The sequence below is a fragment of the Vanellus vanellus genome (assembly GCF_965231255.1).
Source record: "Vanellus vanellus genome assembly, chromosome: 1".
Taxonomy (NCBI): domain Eukaryota; kingdom Metazoa; phylum Chordata; class Aves; order Charadriiformes; family Charadriidae; genus Vanellus; species Vanellus vanellus.
The window spans coordinates 35,415,491-35,436,656 of NC_138905.1; the positions used below are offsets into that span (position 1 = coordinate 35,415,491).

The 21,166-nt window shown below is 36.8% G+C and overlaps 1 protein-coding gene across 1 annotated transcript; it reads right to left on the bottom strand.

Moving 5' to 3' along the window:
* Positions 1-1,059: 1,059 nt before the first annotated feature.
* RPAP3 (RNA polymerase II associated protein 3) lies at positions 1,060-21,063 on the bottom strand. The gene is made up of 17 exons (XM_082498688.1): positions 20,852-21,063; positions 18,595-18,753; positions 17,870-18,010; positions 17,276-17,398; positions 14,880-15,007; positions 14,146-14,267; positions 13,704-13,774; positions 12,644-12,775; positions 11,128-11,255; positions 9,325-9,446; positions 8,836-8,906; positions 8,578-8,694; positions 6,304-6,515; positions 4,916-5,111; positions 4,167-4,264; positions 2,663-2,763; positions 1,060-1,554 (listed from the first exon to the last, which is right to left on the bottom strand). The coding sequence occupies exons 2-17, from the start codon at positions 18,745-18,747 to the stop codon at positions 1,463-1,465; spliced, it is 2,007 nt and encodes a 668-aa protein (XP_082354814.1). The 5' UTR covers positions 18,748-18,753; positions 20,852-21,063; the 3' UTR covers positions 1,060-1,462.
* Positions 21,064-21,166: the final 103 nt, after the last annotated feature.

Genomic DNA, 21,166 nt, shown 5'->3' on the forward strand with positions numbered 1-21,166 from the left:
TAAGCTGCAAGCAGTGTTACGTAAAAGCTCTTCCATTTTCCCAATAACACTGGCTTGTTCTCCTAGTGCTCAGTTCCAGGGCTAATTGGAAGCTACCATAGGGATCTAGTGCTTCATTCATGTCAGTTGCTACCCAGCCCAAGGATGTAGCTCAGTTACTTTTTTTTTTTAAGCAGATTACATCTGAACTAGGGCATTACAACAGCTGCAAATGTCTTAAAAATTAGTTTTCTAATACTGACTACATACAAGATAACATTCATACCTTTTCCTATTGACCCATCTTGGAAGTTCGAAGTCTTTTTGAATGCTATAGCTGTTTAATCATTCCTCTGAAAAACAGCACAACTACCCAAACAAAAGTTTTAATGTCAGAAGACTTCCATAGTCAGAGAAGCACGAGTAAAGCACAAGGGCTGAATCAGGATGAAAGCAAGCTGACAGAATATTAGTGTCAGCAGGATGAAAGGGAGCGGTCAAACCTAGAGACACAGGCAAATTTTTAGATGCCACTACTTGGATACTGCAGTGTAATCTTACAGTATACTTGACAAGTACTGTTTTCCTTCTTCTGGTCATGAGAAGAGTATGAATAGTTTATTATGCCTAGCACTATTTCTTATCTTATTTAAGAATTTCAGGTGATTTCATGCCTTTGTCTTCCTCATACTGGAAAGGTATCCTGCTTAGTTTCCTGAGGCTTCTTAAGGGCTTTACCTGGTTAGGAACAACTTACCCAAAAGATAAGTTTCATTACAATATTTTAAAAGTACTCTCTGAAGACGACAAAAAGTGTATTTCCCTATGCTTTCAGTTTAATTCTACAGTATTTGGCTTCCTTCTATTCGGCAATTACAGCTGAGGTTCACAGGAATATCCCAGTTGTCAAAAACTCAACTTTTGGGTAAACTCAAGTAAAAGAATTCCGGAATATTTTGGCCATCATACCTCAGGTTCACTTTGCACATTACATGTTCTAATGTGCTGTATCCTTAGAGAAGAATGATTTAGGCACCTTAATTAAAAAAAAAAAAAATACACCTTAAAATTTAGTATCTTGAATTCAACAATCAGTTTATTTTCTAAAGTAAAAAACATGCACATTTGTAATATACACAATTTGATTCTTACCAAAGACATGTTTATAAATACCTTTTTTTTTTTCCTTTTAATAAAGATCTCTATCTACAGTCCTCATCCTGAATGCCAGTCTACCCAATTGTTTTTTAAGCAAACAGATTACACTGAAGAAAATGTAGATCTGTACTGTTTCAGGAGCTGGAAAGAAAATGTACCTGCAGAACAAAATCATCATCTCTTCAGGCACTTGCCATTTGGCTAAACCAAGTTTAAGAGTTTCATTACTTATATAAAAGCAGCAAAATTCCAGTCTTTATAGGCTTCTTTAGCTGATTTCCACATGAAAGATGTGCAGAAGCAGAAATTTACGTCAGTCATCTCACTAAGAGAAAATGCCGTATTTCTTCTCCAATTCTTCAACAGAAGTATCTTTTAATCCCATGTGATTCACATGATTGAACAATACCTGTGTAACTGTAAAAAGAAAATCCCAACATAAACTGTTATTTTTGCTATTCACACTCTTAAGGTAAATTAGTCCAATTCATTCCTCAGTAAGAGTAAGGTTTGGATTATATAGCTGAAATACGAGTAAATTTTTAGAACTACAGAGAGGATGAAAAAAAGTAGCAAAAGAAAGCTCTCGCTTTGTTTTGATGCCCACCAGCTGACTAACAACATTTCCTTAAACAGGTGTATAATCCTGACAACATAAACAGACAGCTTTTATTTTGTTTGCTATCTTGGCACTATGCCATTAAATGCAGAAGATAAAAGTTAATGCCAGATGGCAGATAAAGCTTACATCAGGTTAAAGGCAAGAATGCAATTCATAAGAGGAATTTACTTGCACTTCAGTAAGTGAAACAAGTAATTTTATTTTCAGGAGATTCACATATCAAAATTTTGAAAGTATAATGGTTATTAGTGAAACTCAGATGTAGATAGTAAACTTGATATTATTTGGTCCCACAGAAATGTTTTGCTTTTAAGTGTCTCACCATTACATAGTCTGTCTGGTGTGCTAAATAAAGAAAATGTTTGAGACAAAACCACTTTTATAAACCATGAACTCAAGACAATGTCAACCTGAATTGCAAACTAATTTGAGTGACGTCTCAAGAACAAGACAGAGGTGAACAGGCTGAGTGCTTTAGAGATATATGCATTCTTTTGGCCAACAGTAAAGTCAGGACTGCCAAGAAATGGTTGTAAATTGTGGAAAATGTGTAATTTGGATAACTTGCATGTCAGATAGAAGATTTCATACAAATTCATAAATTTGTAACATTACCAACTACAAACTGAAATGCTAGGGAAGCTTACATCAGACTAGAATGCAGTGGTATTGCTGATAAAAACAAAAGGATTTAGCTATAGTTTTCAAGCCTTACCAATTAATAAGGAATCAAAAGACTAAGAAAAATTACATGACATTCATGTTAATTTCTAAAACAATCAAAAAGTTAACCTTAACTGATTATTACACAGAATAAACAAGAATAGCACTACATTTTATGTATTTCCTGCTAGATTCTACAGTATCACAAATGTTTTAAAAAAATGCTATTGAATTACTTACTTATTTTCTCTGAGCCTGACATAAACATTACTGCCATATCAAATCTTTTTAATTCAGATAGCCTCTGGAGGATTTCAAGGATGAGCGATGGCTCCTCTTTCCTGAAGAAGATTATTAGAAATATAAAAATAACTACTGTTGATTAGAAAGATTCAGTAGCTGCAAGCAATATTAAAGACTTCAGGAACAAGAAATTAAAGGACCAATGGAACTCCCTTCTCTCTCTCTCTCTCTCTCATATTTCCTGCCTTTCTCATCTTTCCTGTTCATTCTTCCACCCACGATGCGAAAAGTCAACACCCAGAAATCTTTATTCAAGTATCCTTCTGATACAGAGTAAGAGCGAAGAAATAAAACAAGCTAGACTGATGCAAACTGACTGCTGTTCACGTACAGAATAGCTGTTGTATGATTTAATGCTTACACCTTACCATAGCTTCTCAATTTTTATACATATTGGGGTGCGTGAGAGGAAGTAGCACCTGTGGTCATAGGAAGCTCAGCAAGAAGCACCACATTACAGTTGCTCTCACTGTTATCCATACAGAAAATTCCTAGATTGCGTTCTTTTTACATTCTTCTGGTCAACAGTAAACAGACACTTTCTTTGTTACCAATAGTAACAAATAGTATTTGTCTTTCATAACTTTTCTTCTGGAGGAGACAGGACATGTCTTTTACCTTACTGCAAACAATTTCAACTTCCTAGCCTTTATATGTCATACCATCAAACAGAGGACCATCTTAAGGTATCATGTTTCACTACATGATGGATATTTACTTTTCAAGAAACCAAGGGATAGGCTAACATTCATTTACATTTGCTTTTCCCCATAAAACAACACCCTAAAAACATTCTGAGCGTGGACTCTCAGGCAGAGTAATTCATAGAAGCGGCACACTGCCTCTGAGAGACAAAATGAACTTTAAGACTCAAATGGTAGCACAGATAGAAATTTCAGAAGTAATCGTCAGGTCCTGCCTTATCAGAACTTCTAGCTCCAATACCCATTTACTACAGGCTACTGTAAAATGCTAGCAAGTAATTAAAAATAAAAGTCAGAACACATCACAACAAGCACTGCACAAAAATGAAGCCCTCTGTATTTCTCTGCTTTAGAAAGTTAGTCTAGAAAGCTAATATTGTGCAGTTATATGTGATACCAGAACATGCACAGTAATATGAACAAAAACTATTTCAAGGAGTCTGATATTCACTTTCCGATGCTATTTAGCAGAATTGAATTCAACGACATATAGTAAAGGCTATTTATTTCTTTACCTCTTTTCTAACTGATTTTTCAAGATATGTTTAATTTCTTAAGAAGGAACAATTGAATCATTCCAATTATTGCATCATGCTTGTGTAATGATGCACGCTGGAAATAATTTTGTAAGCCCAAGAGATTGGACTAGGGAGGAAAAAAAAAAGAAAAAAAAAAAAAAAAGGCAAAAAGCCAGAATAGCAATAAGCAATGTAAAACAAAGGAGGAGTTAAACTTACTCAATGTAGAAATCATGTAGAATTTTCAGTATCTGGTTGAACAAGTCTGGATCTAAGGATTTCTGGAACAGTTTTGGATAAAGCGAAGGCTCTATTTGCTTTGAAAAAATTAAAAAAGGCAAAAAAAAAATACAGTTGAGTTGTAAGAATTAGAAATGAGTTTTTAGGATGTCTTAGACAATGCTTAAGTGCATGAAAGCAAACAAGAAAACCCAAATCACTTGCACTATTTGACACTGAACATTAATTTGTGGTTTTTTTATTTTTTTTTTTTGTGAAGTTGATTGCTAAATTCTTTTAAAAGAATTCTAAGCAATTTTTTGTGTAATATATATAAGCAGAAGTACACATTAAGTACATTGACGTGTTTCAAGCATTTATTCAGTTTAACGAGGTAAGAACGTTGCTGTGCCTAACCTAGAAGTATTCACTTGAAAAATTAGAATTTGATATGGTTACTAATACATTGAAGTCTTTACAGAATCAGTGCCTATGTTTGAAAGAAGAAACAGATTATGCAGAGACTGTATTCAAAGCAAGGTAAGTGAAAAGTCAGGAACAAGAGGAAAAATACTCAAATGCAGATCAAACTACTTAGTATTATGTGAAGGCAATTAACAAAAGGGACTATTGTACACTGTTAAGACACTCGAAACATAGCTACCCTTTCCACCTAAGTTTGCGTTGTTTCTTCGATGTCAGTTGAAGAAACTTGTCCGAGCACTGTCAATCAACACTATGTTTCATACCTTCAGGTACAAGTACATATTTTCTGGGCAGTCTTTCAACTTCCTGAAGTCAGACTCAAGCTGGAAAGAATTTGCAGGAATGGCAGGGACTGGAGAATCTGATTTAAATGACCTTCTGATTTCTTTTTCTCGCTGTTTGTTCACAGGGAAAGATGGATGCGACACTGATGAACTTCCTTTCACACTAGCAGGAAGTCTGCAGAGAGATTTTGATATGCATAATCAAGAAAACATTTAAGGAAATCCTACAGTGACACCTAACTGGAGATCTCTGAATTCATTAAACATCTAAAATACTAATCAAAATTATTTAAAAAATTATTTTATTTTAAGCAGGTATCTGAAAACACCCTTCAAATTACTTGATTCATCTTTTCTAAAAAAATACACCTGCAAATACTTACAAATATGCTCAGCCTTTCTCTACTTTGTTTCTGGAAGTAACTGCATTTTATGGTACAGATTTCTACTATACACAGCTGCAAAAAACCATTGTATTTTCTGCAATTTCACAATGCAAAAGAACCACCATGTCAAATGAAAAAACTGTTTTAAATAGTGATTACAGTGAAGCTTTTTTTTTGTTGTATAATGTATTAGTTAAGTCCATTTATTTTTCAGAAGTTATAAAATGGCTAAGAAATATACTTTTTTCTTCAAGACTTCACAGTAAATCCATCTGACTGAGCTGGAAAACGTGGGTGTGGGAAGGTATGTCTCATAGAAATTCTTCAAACAGAATTCCATAAAAAGTATTTACCATTAACAGAATGAGACGGTGCTGACACATACAGAGCTTTTTCCTAAGCAGGCAAAAAGTAGAGTTCCAACACTTAGCAGGGATAAAGTTAGGACAGTGGCTTCTATACTTCAGTCTAGTTTCAGCCAGCCAGACTTGAGTTTGCTTAGCTAACACAGCGGGACTCGGGAACTCCAAGCAAACCTGAAGTTATCAGCTGCCTGCTCAGCAGAGGAAAGAGTGGTGACACTCTCATCTGCTCCTTTTCTCTCACACAACTGGTGCGCAAAGAAAGTTTGAACTCTGCTCAGACTCTACTCTAAAACATTACACATAAAAACCACAGCTCGGGAAGATGAAGTGCACAAGGAAGAGAGTACAGCATACACGAAAATATTCTTAATCTCTTTATATTTTAAGTGAAAGAACAAGACTATTTTTCCATCTGATGCTAAATAGATCATACTTGTCTCAACCACTAAGTGTTCACAGAGGTAGATGGCAAGAACTACATTTTCTTTCAATATTTTATTTTTAATTCAAATTCTCCAAACTATGTTCAATACCTCATCACAGAAATCTGAAAATGAAAATCACATTTCAACCACATTTACCTTTTAAAAAAGAGGATCAGAATTTTTATACTTACTGCAATGGTGAAGTATCACTGATTTCTTCTATTTTTAAGTGCTTTGCTTTTGGAATGTCCATTGCAGTCAACTGATCATCCTGATCTAGATTCTCTGCTGTTTCAACGCTCATTGAATTCCTCCAGTTATTGACTAAAGAAGTAGTGCTGGGAAAATCACTACTTGGTGTGTCATCATCAACTTCTTCAATGGCTATTCTTTGCAAAGGTTTCTAAACAGAACACATACCTCACGTCACATGTGTAGCCTCAAGATCAGTGTATACACAGGCCCCAGATAAACAGCTGTATTTAATTTTAAATAATCTCATGATAACCAGATTCATCTGTAGTGGTGCACATGGAAGATACTTTCAATACAAGGAAACAAGGATACAAACAAGGAAACTTCATAATATTCTACAGGAAGCCTTATATGATCATTTTATTGCTTTGCTCTCATAAACCAGTGTATCCTTACTCCAAAGGATCTCAGAATCTGCATTGTTTTCCCAGTAATAAAAAAAAAAAAAGGTGGTTCCGCCCCCCGTCCACAAAGTTCAATGGGCAAGGACTACCATGTATTTTGACCAATTACTTGTTTTAGCTAAATTACAAAGCTTGACAAGTAAATATCCAGCAACGTAGGCACTGACCCTCAACTTAAAATTTTGAGATGGTAAATATCTGTAACTCAGCCCTGCCAGTTAACCAAGTTACATACATCACAAGGCAATTAACTTCACCACTAGAGGACATGCTAACTAAAATGCTTCAGCTTATTCAATCTCTGCATCATCACCGTTATTTTTGACCATCACCCAGCAGCACCTTCACAGGTCTTACAAGGAAGCACCGTTGGGGGGGGTTGGGGGGGGAGAGAGGGGAAGAATTCATCACTTTTTACTTTGGAATTTCATTTCCTGAATTGGAACATAGTGTATATTGCTCTAGAAATACAGATGCAAATACACACTATTAAACATACTCAGCAATTTAGACTTCTAGAGATGGCAGATTTCTCTGTCCAGCTCTAATGCAAATCCTTGTTAAGTCTTCACAGCAGCTTGCAAACTGCTTTAAATCATGCCAAAAAAACCCCGTCTTATAGGTGTACTGACAGACGATATGTGGTTCACTTTGAAAACATATCATCTCATCACTGTGCTACGACTGGGAGGCTACCTGGTGGATACGAAACAAAATTACAGTTCTCTCTGCAATCCTTGTGCAGTACTGAAAGCACAGATGCATCATCTGTACTTGTTCTACCTTAACAGAACAACAACAAAAAGACAATCAACCTAGTATCTCCACTTAATTTAGTAGCTAAACTGAAAACTTTATATAATTGTCTATAGTATTTCAGCTACTTCACAACCAATTCATTTAGGTTTCTAGAAATACTGTTTCTTGTTACAAATAGCACATAATACTTTCCCCCCCTCCAAGGATCAAAATAATCACACATTTTCTACTGAAACTGTCCATCCAAATTATATATTTAATGCAGGTAAACAAACATTTTGAAATCATCAAGAGTAGAACTCTACAGTGCTCCATACGATGTATGAACCTGCTTTGTAGTTACATAACTCACTGTACGAAGATTAAATGTACTAAAAGGGGAAGCCTAATGCATAAAGAAAGCTGGTATTACTCTCTTTGTTATCATTTTTTTGTCATATCTAACTCATTAATCTGACTATAACCACATGTAATTTATAGTCCAAAAACATCGCTTCTTGAAAACCAATATCCAGCTATTCTATGGTTTATGTGGATGAAAATGCAGGCTTAAGGCTCTTGCAGTAGCCCTAGGCAACACCAGCATAAAACGTTGGTAGGCAACTTGCCTTGTTACCACTACAGCTGCTACAGAAACTGCAAACAGCAGATGAAAAGAAGGGAAGTTTACCCAGAGCCTTCTCAAGTCTGCAATGAAACACCAAGACTTGACCGCCTCCCCTTTAGCCTCAACTGCAATGTTAGCTATGGACCCAGGACAGGGTTGTCTCCCCATTTCATATTACAGATATATGCATACACCATGTTTCCCGAGTGTGGTACTGTAGGCTGAATGCTTACACCACCACTACTGTTAAACACACGTGGAAATGCTGAAGTTATGTTCTTGAAAAATATCAAGAGTAAATCTGTAAATTTTGAGCTTTCCGCAGGCAAGATGTATCTATCAGGAGTTAGTCTACAAAAATAAATAAGAAGTGGATTTTGACTTTAAGCTCTACTTTTCCCATCATTATAGAAAGCAAGTCTCAAAACAAAACAACTTACTGTTGATTTCAGGTGTAATGGATTATCAATCACTTTCACTATATTTTTTATTTCCGTTTCTTTTATCAATACTGCAGGATATTCTTGATGAGTCCACTGTTCTTTCTCAGCTAATTCCTGAAAAAAATGGTAAGTTGTCCAAAAGATCGAAACTTTAAGGAACAATTATAAGACATGTTAAAAAATACATAGTAAAGAACGATAACATTCTATTACTATAGGCTTACAAAAAAAAAAATATAGCACAAGTATACATACATTCCTTATTTTAGCGAGTTCATTGATTGCTTGTTTATTTCCAGGTTCCAGCTTCAAAACAGCTTCAAAATCTGAGTGAAAAACAACATATGAAAACTGTAGACATTTACAAAGTAACTAGGTAATTTTCAAACCTTTCATTTTCCTCTCGCAGCTCTCAAATAATAAAAGGCAGGTAAGTCATCTTAACGCTTATACAATGACCTAGTTTTTAAACACATTTTCCGAGTTATTTCTTAGTACTTATCATTAGAACTATTGTTACTTATTTCATACAAAACTGTCTTCAGATCACGTGGATACCACACAAAAGTTTTTATACATATTCAATGAAACACAACAAAACCCCACCATTTTTAACTTTTGCACTGATAACCTCAATTAGTCAGAAATTGATTTAATTGCTATCAGAAGACCAAAAAAAAAATAATCAGGATGTACTTACACTCATCTCTTACCTATTACACTTAGGCTAATTTAAAGTCCTACCTTGCATAGCTTCTTTTAGCTTTCCAAGAGCAACTCTGGCAGCTCCTCTTCTGGCAAAGGCTTTAGAATAGGAGGCATCTAAGAGCAGAGCTTGTGTACAGTCATTTTCTGCCTCTTCATATCTCACCAAAAGAGTAGTACAAAATTAATAATCAGTTTCAACTGAAAAAACAGAGCTACCCAAAACAATTAAAATATGAAGACAGATCTTAATTACCTGTATATATAAAAATACATATCACTGTGCTAAAATGTAAAATAAAAGTAAACATATAAAAGATGATTTCTCAGCACCTTGAAATTTCAGCCAAATCTTTAGGTATCTCATGACACATGCTGCCTCTCTTTTGATCACAGAGAAATTCACTTTCTCTGTGAAAATAAATGTTTAAAGCCTGTTAGAGCAGAGTCTACTTTTAACATTAAATAGCTTTAAAACCAAAGTCAGCATCATAGCTTTGTATATTGGAAAACCAGAAATACCATTACAAACAAACAAAAAAATACAAGAAAGGAGAAGCAAGCATATACGAGAATAAATTCATCTACATCTGAATTTCTGTGACTTGTCGTTAACTATTTGGGAATAAGATGTCAGTTTATCCTTGCATTAACGTAACTTGCTTCATTGTAAGATCGGTTTTCCTCATCCCAGTTATATTTAGTTACATTAGATCATGATTCCACTATGTGCATATTTAAGTATTTTCATTCATTCCTTTTCTCCTCCTTCCATCTATCATTGAATTTATGGAAACATTTAGTTTGGGATTTTTTTTTTTTTGCAGTTCTTATCAGTTCTACAGGTTCATAAGACTACCAATGAGCTTCTGTTGCCTTTTATGTTTGGGTGCTCTTTGAAATGTAAAGACCCATGATACACTGATTTATCACACAGAATGGATTTTCTTGCTTGGTCATTCAATTAATGCATCACTTCCTCTGATTCTCTGAGAACATTATTTGCATTATGATGTCCTCTATAGCTTCAGAACTAAATTACAAATATTGTGTCAGAAATACTACTTGTGCAAGGTATTTTATAATCTCACAATTTTAGATCAATGTATTGTCTCTACAGATAACCAGCCACATCATGTAAGAACAGATGACCAACATAATGCTCAGCTCTCTGCTTCTCATACTATTAGTTTAAAAGTTTTAACCTACCACACCATCAGGGAGTTAAGAGAGATTCACACTTCAAAAATGGTCATGTGTAATTTGTCTCATTTGCTAGAAAGCATGAATGTTACCAGATTATATGATTACTGTTACTGGATTATATGAATAAAGCTTAATTAAAAATAAATTAACTACCCGTACACTTCTCCATTAGTGGAGTTAAAGCAAAATATTTTTAAAACATTACAATTTCCAGAAAAAGCTCCTATTCATTCCCTTTTAAGTCAGAAGTTATAATCCACTTCTTTCTACAGTACAACATTTAGTAGCAGGGTTTTATAGTCAAAAAAGACAAAGCTTTGGGCAGGTCTTTTGAGAAAGATGAGTATCTAGAATTTTACACACAAAAAAATGAAAAATCAAACCTCAGACTATAATTTCATACTGATACTATTTTATTCTCTCAGAACTTCTTTCCTATGAAACTCATTGTAAGATCACACATACTGAGCTGTTCTCTCTCCCTTACTGTCTTCAATACTATTTATTCTATACTGAATTCTAGAAAGAATTAGAATGAGTGACAGTAACTTAACTTGAGTGAAAATCTATTGGATCATTCTTATGTCTAGTTCACAACAAAGAAAGAAACAGTATAGTACGTGCAATCCTACTTACTTTTCAATCTTTAGATAAGCCATGGCTCTGTTAGCCGGCAGAAGCGCATTGGTGCCATCTGCTGCTATTCCACGGGTATAACATTCTATTGCAGTCTCATACTTTCCTTCTTTGAAATAACCATTACCCTGTAATTTTTAGATTAGGGAAAAAAAAAAAAGTGTTGAGAAAGATCTAGTGCAATAAGCTTTTCTTATCCTTTTTAGTAGACAGGATCGCAATATCAAGAAGATGGATCACAAAACACCCACATCAGGGCAGATAGTTACGGCATATTTCTTTGTATCTAAGCTTGGCGGCAGGCCCCCCAAAAAATCTTAATTTTTTCTAGTACTTCAAGGATAAAAAATATTTTTCTAAATGCATAGTTTAAGTACAGACTCATAAGCCCATAATTTGTGATTTATCTTTACTCTTTATGTACAGGATAAGCCACCTTGTACCTCCTGAATTTAAACACAAGTTGAACAAAGCTGAACCTTTACAATTCCCTTTTCAACAGGACTTTCTGCACTGCACAAATCCGTCTTTATTCTGCTACATCCATGAAACTCCTATCCTCAAATATTACTTGGGCCAAAATGTTGCTGTTCTTTTCTAATTAATGCTCTATAAAACAAAATGACATTACTTTTTTTTCCAAAGAGACTAAGATTATCTTTTGCTTCTGAGGACTAATATAAAGCCATGTATTATCATCTCTACTACTCTATGCACTGGCAAAAAAGGCCGCAGTTCACACTAGACAGAATCCATGTTGCCAGGATCAGGCCCACAGTGAGCCAACTCTGCTACCAATGAAGTATTGCAACCAACTGAAATCTCTTTTCTGTGGCCTTTTCAAACTTTTGTTCCTTTTACCTACTTAATGTATGCTTTCATTCTTTTCCCAGCAATTACCTCTTACAACCAGCAGAGGAAACTTGAATATTGATAAAAAGCTAGGTAAGAGAACAGAAAGAAAACTATTTTAGTTGATAATGTTATTTCTTAATTGCAACAGTGGGGAGAAGGAGAAATCAATAAGCCAACTGTGAACTGAGACCGTATATCCAGAAATACACTTTTATTATCGTTATTGCCTGCACTCCCTGAAGTCCTTTTTATAACTACTTTTCACCATGTAATCGGAGGTTTGAAAACACAAGAAACAGTCCACAACTCTGCTTGGACAAGCAGGTGTCAAGATGCATATAACAGTGGAGAAACGGGATCTTTGTGAAATACAGTTCAACTTCTACTTATCTTAGCACATATTTGAAATTTATCTTAAACAATTTGGGTGGTAAAAGCTACCTTGTATAATTATTCCTCCAGAAGAGTCCAGAGAGAACTCAATGTCCCCCTCCCCTCCTATAGAGCCCCAAATGGGAAACAATGAAGGTTATATCAAGGACATGGTATTTATGAACTTCAAGACAGCATCAGGTTTAATTTACACATTTGCATAGCTAACAGCACAACACAACGCTTTTCTTCCTAGTTTTCTCCTGTTCCATCAGAACCTGTGACTTACCAGATCTTTTTCTGTAATAGCCTTCTGCTTGAGCTGCTGGTCTTCAATGCGCTTCTTCTCTTCGTCTGTTAGTTCTGGTCTGATTGCATCTCCAAACTCTTTCTGTTCTGAACTTTCTTTTGATGACAGAGCCTGCAAAGATGTAAATTTTTCCTCAATAAGTATTTCCTCTCTGCTCTGCCAAACATTTCAACAGAAGTGCCTGCGTTGTCAGTTGAACGCAAATTGAAGAGATCATTCTAAACTGCTCTTGAAAATGTATTTCTATGAGGGACTGCGAGTCAGAATATTACTTGGTAAATAAGAAATAAATGCTGAATCTCAATGTAAAGTGACCCTTGAAACCTGGCTATATATATTCCAATTCACAAATCATTTATTTCTTCAATTACTGGAGATGTTGGGTCTTCATTCTGAAAATAACTTTTTCAAGCACTTTCAAAACTACAGTTGAAGAGGTATAAGCATGTTCACACAGTAATGACAGGTGAGCTTGCATTTACTAAGATCATCATAATCAACATTCTCTCCCTGTCAAGAAAGGCATCAGGCTTACAGTAGAGTATTATGTTCTGCTAAGCTTAAACCCACTTTCTGGTTTGGCAGACCACAGCAATCAGTGGGACTAAAAGCAGGAGAGCAGTTCAGCTTTACAGCCAAGAGAACACACAGGTTGTTTCATTGTATTAAAATACTAAGCATCACAGAAAAAAAACCATTACTGCAGGAAGCAGAAAAAACATCTGAAGGAAGATTAAAAAAAAAAACCAAAAAAACAAAACAAACAAAAAAAAAACCAAAAAAACACAAAACAACCCCACAGATGTTGGTGCACACATCCAGTCTTAGTCTTCTAATCCACCACTACGCAGATGTTTGCATACATGCTAGTTAATCCAGAAGAAACTCAATTACAGATTTTTACCTCAGTGAACAAATGCCAGAAAAAGCATGAGATTTTGTTGAATTCAGCTTCTGTTATAGCTTCTGTTATAAGTTGATATAGATATAAACTGACCAGGGTGTATTAATTTATGTTAGGGCCTATTAATCGTATTACCTGATTGATTTTCTTCAGTTCATTTTTTGCTTCATAGTTGTTTGCATCCAGCTCTAAAACTTTTTCATAATCTATCAGAAAATCAGAAAACAACGTTTCATGTAGGAACTACAGGCCAGTAACCAGAGTATAAAATAAGAGCGTTCTTTTGAGATAACCCTTTTTTGTAGTTACCTAAAAAACCCAAGATACTACAAAGAACATATTATTCCAAGACATTTAAAGCTGAACTATTCTAGAACTTCCAATATAGTAATCATTTAGACTTGCTGCTTGAATTTTACCTTGCCAGAAGAATATGCAATATGGCATTTCATTTATTTGTTTACAGGAAATGAAAACTAAATTCCTACACCAAATAAGCAAATCACACAAGCTTTAATCAAGAAAATAAACAAACCATTTGTATGTATTTTAAGGAAAGAATTTAAAAAAGACCCACCTTCTTTAGCACCTTGAAGATTTTTCAAAGCAAAGCGAGCAGCCCCTCTTCTGGCATAAGCCTTTGTGTAATTTTTATCTAAAGCAAGTGCTAAATTGCAGTCAGATTCTGCAACAGAAAACCTATCAAAAATATGAGTGAGTTAGTTTGGATACATGAGTAACAAAACCAAAAACTTCAGCAAGTTAGCTTACTCTGAAGCTTTACAGGTTCTCTCTAAAGTGGAAATCTTGCATGATTCAGAAGGAGCATAGAACAAGTATTTAAACATCTCTCAATTCAGAACATGTGAAAACAGGAAATGAAAAGAGAGGTCAACAATCTCTACTGCAACAGAAAGAATAACCAACTCTCCTATACCCTTTCTTCCCCCAAAACAAACTACAGCCTTAGAAATAGAACTCACTAAATCTGAAAGGCAAATTAAACACTGAACTTTCTTTTTTGTTGGATTTTTTGGTGTTTTTTTTTTTTTAAGTCTTCCACTGTAACACAGAAGACAGCAAACTTCCAGCATGAAAGCAGTGGAAAAAAAGATGAGAGACACTACCGGATTCCTTATCCTGGCAATTTCTCTTTTACTTTGAAACTGCAAAGCAGGTTGCAACAGCAGTCTATCAAAGGTTGTATTACAGCATGTTAAATAATATAACCAAGACTTAAAAACAGATAAAAAATATGAAGGTAGCATTCAAAAGAAGAAACTATTAAGGATTTAATAATACAAGTCTTACTTTTTCATTCTATAAAAAGCCGATGCTCTGTTTGTGGGCAATACTGGATTGTACGGATCAGAATGCATCCCTCTAGTGTAGCATTTTATAGCCTCATCAAAGTTCCCTTGTTTAAAGTAGTTATTACCCTGTGAATGGAAGAAAGTCTTATTAGCAGATCACTGTACATTGACAGACACATTGCTAATTTTTGGTGAAAAAAATTCAAATCTTGCATTTTAGAATGCTCAAACTGTAACATTTCTCACAAAGTACTGCTTTACTGTAAAACATTTCTTTTAACTACAATTTTCTAAGTATCCCATATTAAATATATCTCATGATTTATGCAATAAGATGGTTTTATTATATACTGCTTTTCAATATCTGTAGTTCATTTCCAGAAACCTATAACAAGCACATACATAGCTGCCTAAATTGCCATAGAGAATTAATAAAGTTTTTGTTGTTTTTTTTTTGGTTTGGTTTTTTTTTTTTTTGTTTTTTTTTTTTTGAGTTTTTAATAACTAGATTAGGCATCTTTGCTTTTCAAGGTAAATATTCTCATTTCTGCCTCCTTTGGGATACTACATTTATCTCGTGTGCCCTCAACTGCTTCACTGCAGCCAAGATGATAATGGCCAAAGACATCTCAATTTCTCTGTGTAAACTGTAGATTATGCATCAGGGAATTTCTAAAGCAGCAGAGAAAGAAGGCAGATGTCACCCATGCAGACAATAAAAAAACCCTAAGAAATTCTACTGAAGTATGGACTGACAGATGGTGTTTGGTGACTTGTAAACAAGTTTCTCAGACCTACAGAAGTTGCCATACAACTAACTTAGCCTCTATCCCTTGGCAATAAAGCATGAGATATTTTGCAAGTAGAATACAAGAACTAAGAAAAAACTGAACCGGTACCAACTTGCCATTGCCTAGGCAAGGAAAACACACAAGCGCCATCATTCCCAGGTGTAAATAGCCTCGCGAAGGAACTAATGTTAAATTCTTGGTGTTTTAGCTTTGGGGCATTCAGATCTTGTGTTCAGGTAAACCAGTCTGATCCATATGGCAATTCTACACAGCAATTCAGCTTTTCCAAGCAAAAAAACACCAATATATTAATCATCATGACTGCACATTAAGCCGAGTCCGAGAGGCCTTGCTGTGATTGGTGATAAGAAGAAACTAAAATGCAGTGAGAATTATGTATGTTGGAGTAACAGGCAGGAAAAAAATTTGAAACAGGCAATTCTTCCACCAGAAGTGTAGTCTCAGTGAACAATCTTTTAAAAGAAACTACAAAAGTTCCTATGTTTAACTTGCTAATATGCAAATCATAGAACCATTTAGGTTGGAAAGACCTTTAAAATCATGAAGTCCAACCATTAACCTAGCAATGCCAAGTCCACCACTAAACCATGTCCCTAAGCTCCACATCTACACGTCTTTTAAATACCTCCAGGGATGGGGACTCAACCACTTCCCTGGGCAGCCTGTTCTAATACTTAGCAATCCTTTTGGTGAAGAAATTTTTCCTAATATCCAATCTAAATCTCCCCTAGCGCAACCTGAGGCTGTTTCCTCTTGTCCTATCACTTGTTACTTCAGAGAAGAGATCGACACGCACCTCACTACAATCTCCTTTCAGGTAGTTGTAGAGAGCGATAACGTGTCCTCCTCAGCCTCCTTTTCCACAGGCTAAACAAACCCAGTTCCCTCAGTTGCTTCTCGTAAGACTTGTGCTCTAGACACTTCACCAGCTTTGTTGCTGTTCTCTGGACACGCTCCAGCATCTCAACATCGAGCATCACAACTCCCTGTAGTGAGGGGCCCAAAACCGAACATAATACTCAAGGTGCAGCCTCACCAGTGCTGAGTACAGGGGGACAATCACTTCCCTAGTCCTGCTGGCCACACTATTTCTGATATAAGCCAGGATGCTGTTGGCTTTCTTGGCCACCTGGGCACACCACTGGCTGTCACAGTTTGGGCCGGACTGGCCACTGAAACAAACAACATAGGCACTCTGACCACAGCCATTATTCTAGCGTCTCTCGACCAAATATTCAGCTGGCTCATATTCAGCCGGCTGCTGTCCAACACCCCCAGGTCCTTTCCTGCTGGGCAGCTTTCCAGCCTCAAACCCATAGTGCTGCATGGGGAGGTTGTGACCCAAGTGCAGGAGCTGGCACTTGGCCTTGTTGAACCTCATACCGTTGGCTTCGGCCCATCGATCCAGCCTGTCCCGATCCCTCTGTAGAGCCTTCCTACCCTCAAGCAGATCAACACTCCCACTCAACTTGGTGTTGTCTGCAAACTTACTGAGGGTGTGCTCGATCCCCCTTCATCCAGATCATGCATAAACAGAACTGGCCACAGCACCGAGTATAATAAACAGTTATAATGCTATAACCTTTTCCTTCTCTGCAAGAGCTTTTTCTGCATCTATACGGATTCCATCTTCCTCAGAGTCTGATTCTGGAGATACAGAATCATGAGTACTATCTTCTTTATCAAGTTCTTCAAGTATTTTATCCTGAAATCAGATAAAAATAGATTATCTTATTATAATTTAACAATACAAAATAAATCAAGCAAAACTTAAGGAGAATTAGTAGTGCATTTTTAAAAATCTCTACTGCTTATGTCCTCTTCATTAAGGAGTATTACACACTTCAAAAGTAAGAGATCCTCTAATACTGCCAGCTGTGTTTATTCATATATTCTACTAGAATTATGATCTTTTAATAGGTCCATTGTTAAACCATTTTGCCCCCCCCTAAAGTCAAGTTCAACCTGCTGGATGTGAGCACCGTCAATAGAAAATTGGTATTTCTCAATATTCCAAATTTTACACACATAACCTTTTTGGAAGAAAGCTACTTTCTATGTTAATACAGTAAGATACTGACTTGTGGACTGAACTCTCAGCACTATAAGAAAATCTTGTTTAAGACAGAATCAACTGGGGAAAAGACTAAGCTAAAAAGCAAATATTCCGACTCACCACATCAAGTCTTCCCCATGCTTCATAATCGTAAGACTTGATCTTGTTTTTCTTGTTTTCCTCCGTTGTTATCTTTGAAGGGACTTTACTTTTGCTTTTCTTCTTTTTCTTAAAAGCCTTGTTTCGAATTGGTGGCAAATTCTAAATTGAAATAAGTAACTTATTATAAAACAGATGTGTGAAATTCACTTGTATTAAAGAATCTACAGTACCTATATCTAGATATAGTACCTGTACCTACTGGTTAGTTCTATTTTAGAAATCCAACCAGCAAGCTGTTCTCAAAACCACTAAGCACAGCAAGTATAAATCTTTCAATACATAATAATAGCAGATATTACATGTATGATACAAAGCTAAGTTTTAGAAGACAAGTCTTTGCAGAGTAACACTGAAGAATAACATCAATACTTAAAAGTCAGCAATAAATAAGTAATACTGATGCTGCAAACAGAAATATTCTCCTATACCTACCTGGAACTGATTAAAAATTTACTGTCCCTATCACCTCCAGAGACTACTGCCCCACAGCTCTGCTGGTGGAACAGTTTAGAGGAATTTTTGGTCTGCTTCAGATAAGGAACAATTCAGCTGGGTTAGCTCGTACCTTCTATTCAGGTATTTTAAGTCAACACGTTATTTTGCTGAAGCAAGAAGTAATTATTATAAACACTATCACATTACAAATAGCTGAGTTAATATTGACACTGGATTTGTGATTTTACCTCTTCTGGGACACCACTCTGTTTCCTTAGTTCAGAATCCACTTCTTTAATATCTTTTTCCCAGCTCTCCAATTCTCTCATAAAATCCTGCAGCTCTTCAGCATTTTGCTTCATTTGCAGCTGTAGTTCTAGCGCTTTATTTGGTGCACTCATTGTAATCTGCCAAATTTCAAGGAGAAACTTTCTATAGCGAAGTTGAAAGTATGTACTGAAGGAAGCTAGCTACTTCAAAAATGAAGTCTGACTTACATGCAAGACAGGCTTCCCAACAGCATAGTGGGAACACTAAATAGTAATAGACTAAGAAGAAACACAATTTAAATGTCTTTGAAAAAATGATGGGAAGCCATGTTATTTAGATAAAACAAAATGTATCAGAACAAACAGTATGTCATGCTTTCCTAAGTGTAAGGTAAAGGGCCCAAAAAGTCAATGAAAATCCTGGAAGTGATAACCAGGTGCTCTTAGTTTAAAGTCATTTCTGCAGTGTTTCCCAGATGACAGAATGAAGAAAAATTTAACATTTAAGTTGTAACTAAATAAAGCAATTAAGATAGACATGCTGCCTTCAATCAGAAAAGAAACAAGACATCTGAAAAACCAACCACCAAAAGCACTTTCAGCTCCTACAAGTAAGTACGCTTAAATATGCACACACTTTTAGCACAGGAATGAGTAAACACATGAGGTGTTTTATTATGAAGTCTAGTGAATTACAAGACCAGAATATCCTTTGAATGTGCTCTTCGGACATACCTGTAGCCTTCCAAGTCCCTAAAATACTGTTTAATAATTATTAATACTTAATAGTCTTTGTAAGTTTTGTTGTCTTATTTTACTGGTTTAGGTGAAAGACACTTTATTATGATAAAAACCATCAAGTGACAAGTAAAAAGTAACCTTAAAAAAATTATTGGTTACAATTCAGAAAAAAAGCCATACTTGTACAGTCCATCGTACAAAAAGCTGAAAGGATAAAGCCAACATATTTTGAAAATAATCATGATTAAGAAATTCACGATGAACTAAATACAAACTTAGACAAAGAAAGCTATGAATGGTTGATAACTATAACCTCTGGACTGAAAGAGATTCAGGATCAGTTACAATCCTTACATAAGGATAAATAAGCTATTTATACAAATAGCACACAAAAAAAAAATATGGGCCAAAGGCGGCTAATTATGGACAATAGCCTCATAAAAGATGGAAAAAACACATTGCGAGATTACTAATGAACTAAAACTAACAACGCAGAAGTGTTTATTCACCCTCAGGAGTAGATGCCCTGATGCACCAGTTGTGCTTCTCCCTAGTTACCTCCTATACTTAGGTGGTAACATGTTTACGCTTAGCAATATATTTTTCCTAAAAGTTTTTAAAGAGTCAGTCTATTTGAAACTAATTGGGAAGAAATTTTAGGTGAAGGCAAAAAATGGGCATTTTAAATCATATCTCCAATTCAAGTGTTTTTATATTTTTTTCCACCCACAACTGTTGCCCCATACCGAACTGTCTCTGCAATATTAAGCCCATTAATTCCAAAGAACCTGGGCACGGGCACACCAAATATTCCATACAGCCTAGTACACCCTGGCTAACGGTACCTAGGACAAGATGCTTCAAATGACGCAAAAAACTACGTTGTGATCTGTTGAACTTTTCTTCGCTACCACTGACTAAATGTAACATTCTTATATGAGTCAAAATCGAATATTAAACCTAGATACTTGTTTCCTGGCATTCTAAAGCAACTTGCCCAAGAGCATAACGTACACCTGCTCCTGTTACCCACTGGCCTAACACTGCTTGTCACATACAGCTTAGCAACGACCTCAATCCACAAGCTGACAACAGACTCCTTTCCAGAAAAGCTCTTACACCCTTTAAGGCAGTTTCAGCCGAGTCTCAACGCTAGGCACTTCTTTTGCTTTACCCCACACCCGAGGGCCGCCTTGTCCGCGGCGGAGGAAACAGTCCCATTGCCATAGAGGCCTGGCCGACAGCCAGCAGAGCTGGCGAGCACTCAGCGGCACTGCAGGCCCGCCCCGGGAGCGAGCCCCGCGGCGCAGAAGGCCCGGGCTCACGCCGAAGCGGCCCCTAGGGCAAAGCCGGCCCGCCTGGGTTTCGATCCCCGCCTCGGAGTTACAAACGAGGCCCTTCAGGGGAGGCTCCCCCTCGCCTCCCCACCCCACCCAGGCCGCAGGAAAACGGCATGGCCCCAGGCCGCGCCCCGCACACTCCGCCCCGGTCTCACCTGTGCCGGGTCCTGCCTCTTTCTGCCGCCGCCGGCCGCCCTCCCCGCGCGGCCGAGCCTCCTCCCAGAATGCAGCGCGGCCCCAAAGCCCCGCAACGGGACAGTCCCCGCGGCGGCACCGACACAAGGAACAGCAAGGGCTGACAGCGCATGCGCCCGCGCTGCACCGCTCTGCGCTTCACGGCCCGCGGCCCTCCGCGCTGCCTGGCCACGCCCCCTCCGCCTCACGTGGTGGGGAGCTGGCCCGGCGATTGGCTCTGCCATGACTTCCGCCCTTTGCCCCGCCGGCAGGGGAGGGGCGGGGCGAGGACGGGG